This window comes from Macrobrachium nipponense, chromosome 21 (genome assembly GCF_015104395.2).
Source record: "Macrobrachium nipponense isolate FS-2020 chromosome 21, ASM1510439v2, whole genome shotgun sequence".
NCBI lineage: Eukaryota > Metazoa > Arthropoda > Malacostraca > Decapoda > Palaemonidae > Macrobrachium > Macrobrachium nipponense.
In genome coordinates, this window is record NC_087212.1 from 84013470 (window position 1) to 84018469 (window position 5000).

At 33.6% G+C, this 5000-nt stretch overlaps 1 protein-coding gene across 2 annotated transcripts in view; it reads right to left on the minus strand.

Moving 5' to 3' along the window:
* Window positions 1-746: 746 nt before the first annotated feature.
* Window positions 747-5000, minus strand: part of LOC135197626 (lysosomal proton-coupled steroid conjugate and bile acid symporter SLC46A3-like) — a 68347-nt gene continuing 64093 nt past the window's right edge. For both annotated transcript variants that reach the window (XM_064224646.1, XM_064224648.1), the window contains exon 8: window positions 747-1338. In XM_064224646.1, coding sequence (XP_064080716.1) covers window positions 810-1338 — 529 coding nt within the window. In that variant the 3' untranslated portion in view covers window positions 747-809. The remainder of the gene's footprint in view (window positions 1339-5000) is intronic.

Consider the following 5000-nt stretch of genomic DNA (forward strand, 5'->3'; position numbering starts at 1 on the left):
ATATATATAATATATATATAGTTATATATATATATATATATATATATATATATCTATATAATAGATATATATATATATATATCTATATATATATATATATATATCTCATATCTATCTATTATCTATCTATCTATCTATATATTATCTATATAATATATATATATATACTATAATATATATATTATTAATATCTATAATATATATAATATAATATATTAATATTAATATATATATATATATATATATATTAATATATATATATATTGATATATATAATATATATCATAGATATATATAATATATATAATAGATAGATAGATAGATAGATAGCTATAGATATATTATATAGAGATATATATAATATTAATATTTTATATATAGATCAGGTATATAATAATATATATATATAATAATTATATAATATATATATCTATATATAATAAATATATATATATGATAAGATATATATATATATATGTATATATATAGTATATTCTATATATATATATAAAGATATATAGATATATATATATATATCATAAACTATATAAATATATTATAATATAATATATATATATTTTTTTTAAAAATTTTTTTTAAATATAAAATATATATATTATATTTATTATTATATTCAGTGTGAACTTGAAAATGCAGAATATACTACGAAAGTACCTGTTCCAAGTCCACAGTTTTTCACTCACCTTTTCTACCGTCGATTTAAGGATATATATATATATATATATATATATATATATATATATATATATATATATATATATATATATATATATATAATATTTTGATATTTACGCACTGGCAGGAGTTTTATCTGCTGGGTCACAGAAATTGTCGGGTGGGAGAGAGTGACACGTGGCCTCCTCACAGTGACAAATGCAATCCTTCGCTGTGCTAATGGTACTTCCCTGACTTAGTATATTGGGTTGCGTGGCTGCTCCAACAGCAGTGGTAGCCGATTTACTGTTTGCTCTGCTTGTTTGGAAATCAATCGTGCATAGACTTCCTTCATCGTCGCATAAAAACGAATGGTTAATTACACCCGTCAAAGTTTTCTTGGTTCCTGGTGTTCCAAATTCTTGCACGTCCTTCAAAGCTCCGTGGGCCTGAGTGTGATTATCTTTACCTGGAGTTTGATAACTTTCCAGCGTTGTACTGTCCTGCTGTACTGAGCCCCTAAATGTTCGGACGAGACCCGTAAGTGTGACAGCGGTCCTGTTCTTGAACACATCATCACCAAGTATGTTGCTGGTTTTGGCAAGGCCAGATTCCAAATCCTTCTTGTCGTACGAAGAAGAAACATTCATCACCTGGACGAAGCTGAAATGGAATCAATATGGCGTTAATCGATTATACACCTGAGAAAAGTATTTTATTAATAAGATTATACCTATCTATCTATCTATCTATATATATATATATATATATATATATATATATTATATATATTATATATATATATATATATATCATTCGAGCTACAAATGTCCTTTAATATCTAATTCGCTCTACCTCGGAATTGATATATTTTCATATATGTACCGAGGGGGAATTTTTTAGTTGATAATAATTTCGTACCCCCATGGGATCGAACCACCGTCCAGTTGGACGGGGAACGAAATCAGGATCGGACAGTGACGCTACCGAAACGGCTATCAAGAGACGCTAAAGGTTTATATCGATTCTGACCATTTCAAATCAACGCCGATCTCGTTGTATTTGTAATTAGAATAGATATGGAACCCCCTACACGATGCTAGCCGATTCGAGCGTTTGACCCACGCGGCCTTATTATGAATATTTATCACATCACCGTGATTCATATAAATCATTCGAGCTACAAATGTCCTTTAATATCTAATTCGCTCTACCTCGAGGTAGATCGAATTAGATATTAAAGGACATTTGTAGCTCGAATGATTTATATGAATCACGGTGATGTGATAAATATTCATATATATATATATATATATATATATATATATATATATATATATATATATATATAGAGAGAGAGAGAGAGAGAAGAGAGAGAGAGAGAGAGAAGAGAGAGAGAGAGAGACATAGAAAGACCATAAACAGATGGGAGTGGAAGAACATATCTTAGGCTTTCTGCGGTGGAGTAACAATGGATGGTGATGATTTCACACACACACACACACACACACACATGTTATATATATATATATATATATATATATATATATATATATATATATATGTATGTATGTATATGTGTGTGTGCGTGTGTATCATCATCATCATCAGCCATTGCTACTCCACTGTAGGACAAAGGCTTCAGACATGTTCTTCCACTCCCGTCTGTTTATGTTTTTTCAATGTCATTCTATACCCGTAAATATTTTTAGCTCGTCAATCCATCGTCTTCTCTTCCTTCTCCTGCTTCGTTTGCAATATATATATATATATATATATATATATATATATATATATATATATATATATATGCATTGTTCAGGATTTAAGCCAGAACCAAGCCAAAACAACTTCTTATAAAAGGAAATTCAGATATTTAAAAGTTGCCCTTCCTCACCAGTCTACTGTTTTCTTTGAATGTCCTGTGACTCACCTTTTGTCTGTCTCAAACTCGCTGCGCTTGAAATGATCTCCACAGGTACCAGCTGGACCTTAGGCAGAGCACATGTTGGACAGGGGAACAGGCCTGGACAAAGGACCTTTGGAATGGAGGTAAGAAAACGAGAAGGCAACAAATGAGCAACCTCAGAATTCACACCTTCCTGGGAACCCCAGCCCCTTTTTCCTCTCTCTCTCCTCTGGAGATCACCATGTGTTCCATTATTTTCCATATTGCAACCTCCATCTCCATCAGCTCGGCCATTCGGAAGACGACAAGACTAGCCCAACTGACTAGGTACTGTAATGGAGTGATTTTGGTGCAGTCAGTTAGTGTTTTTGCCTCTTGTCTGCAATTCCTTTTCATTTTCCAAGGCGACTTTTCCTCTGTTCAGCATCAAATTCATTATTTTGGTTACTTTAATTTAGTTTCCCCATTGCTACTTTTGATGCTGTAAATAATCTTCCTGTGAGTGGACCTTGATGAGAAATAGCAAGAGAGACTCTTATTTAACAAATCCCCATATGTCTATCACCTTAGCACTCCTCTTGCGATGCAATCTATTTGCAGATGCAAATATCGCCTGCCCAGCTGTGAGAAATCTGGAACCCTTGGAAGTGAGATCTAGACTTCTTCTCTAAGGAGAATTACTCATTCTTGATTCTATCTTTTTTATTTACACTAATATTCTCTAAGGAGAAATTTACATATTGATAGCATTTGTATAATGCATGATAGAATAAAGCATACTATTAACCCTGTAGGTTAAGTTAAGATTATCTGACAATTAATTGCTGTTCATATTTGACAGTAATTCGTAGTGTGAAGTGATATTTTAAGAGTAATGAACTTTTGATATTTTTTTTTGCTATAACAAGTTATTAGTCACTTAACAATGTCATACTGTTCTTTAATTTTCTTGATTTAATCAGTTCTCAAGAAATAAATAATTCTAAATTCTCTGCATGTAGAGTCCACATTCATATGTGAAGATTATTGTCTGCAGAATTTTATTTGTCATGAGTCCACTCAAAGGGGTATGGAAGGCTTAGTTATTTGGCTTGTCTTGCCAATTCCATCCCATCTATGGTTGGGGAATCCTCTAGAATGGGGAGGTGTTCTGGATTTAAGCTAGAACCAAGCCAAAATAACTTCTTTTAGAAGGAAATCCAGACATTTACAAGTTGCCCTTCCTTGCCAGTCTACCAATTTCTTTGAGTGTCCCATAACTCACCTTTTGTCTGTCCCAAACTTTCTGCACTAGAAATTATCTACACAGGTACCACTAGACCTTAGGCAGAGCACATGTTGGACAGAAGAACAGGCCTGGACAAAGAAATACTGGAATGGCAGTGATAAAAGGAGAAGACAACAGACAAACGGTCTTAGAATTTCCCCAGCTGTCCCAGCATTCGCACCTCTAACCTGGGACCCTCCCCGCACCCCCATTTTTGCTCTCCCTTTCCTCTGAAGATTGCCAAGTGTTCCATTATTTTCCATATGACAACCCCATTCAGAAGAAATCAAGACCAGCCCGGCTAACCAGGTACTGTAATGGAGCGATTTCGAGTGCAGTCAGTTACTGTCTTTTCTCTTGTCTGTACATCCTTTTCATTTTCCAAGGTGACTTTTCCCCTGTCAGTCCAGCATCACATTTACTATTTTGGTTACTGTAACACAGTCCCAAATAGCTACTTTCAGTGCTGTAAATAACATTGGGTAACAAAAATAAATTTTTATCAATTGTCTAAGTTTTTCCATCTGCTTTAGGATACTTTTGCAATTCTGAATCCGAAAATGACATCCATCTTCTGACAAAATCGATTAAATTCTTTTGACATTATCAGTTGATTTTTGTTAATATTTCTAACCCAAAATGGGTCTTTGAGAGAAAAAAATAGTTTTCTAAAACAATTTATTACTTAAAGGTTGTAAACTCTAGTTACTGTAAATTGATTAGTAGACATTGTTAGAGGTAAGTACATGTAAATTGAGTGTTACGTCATCATTGTCTAAGATTCAGCGCTTGGACTTCCATTTATTTGAACCTCTAGAGTGCTCAGTGGCAGGAATGTCTCTCTTCAGAGTACAACAGTAATCAGCCATCATGACTGCATCCCAGCCTCTCTGATGCTTGGTCTACATCTCTTTCATGTTCTGATGGAATCTCTCCCCCTGCTCATCACTTATTGATCCCAGATTCTCAGGAAACTGATCTATATGGGAGAATAAGTAATGCATTTTGATGCTCATGTTGCATCCGAGGTTTCTGAAAGCAGTCAGCATATAAGTAACAAATTCTGCAAGTTCCTGGCCTTGTTGTTGCCAAGAAAGTTCTTCACGGCCTGAACAAAAGCCCACACTGTGCTTCCAGTTTCACTTCATT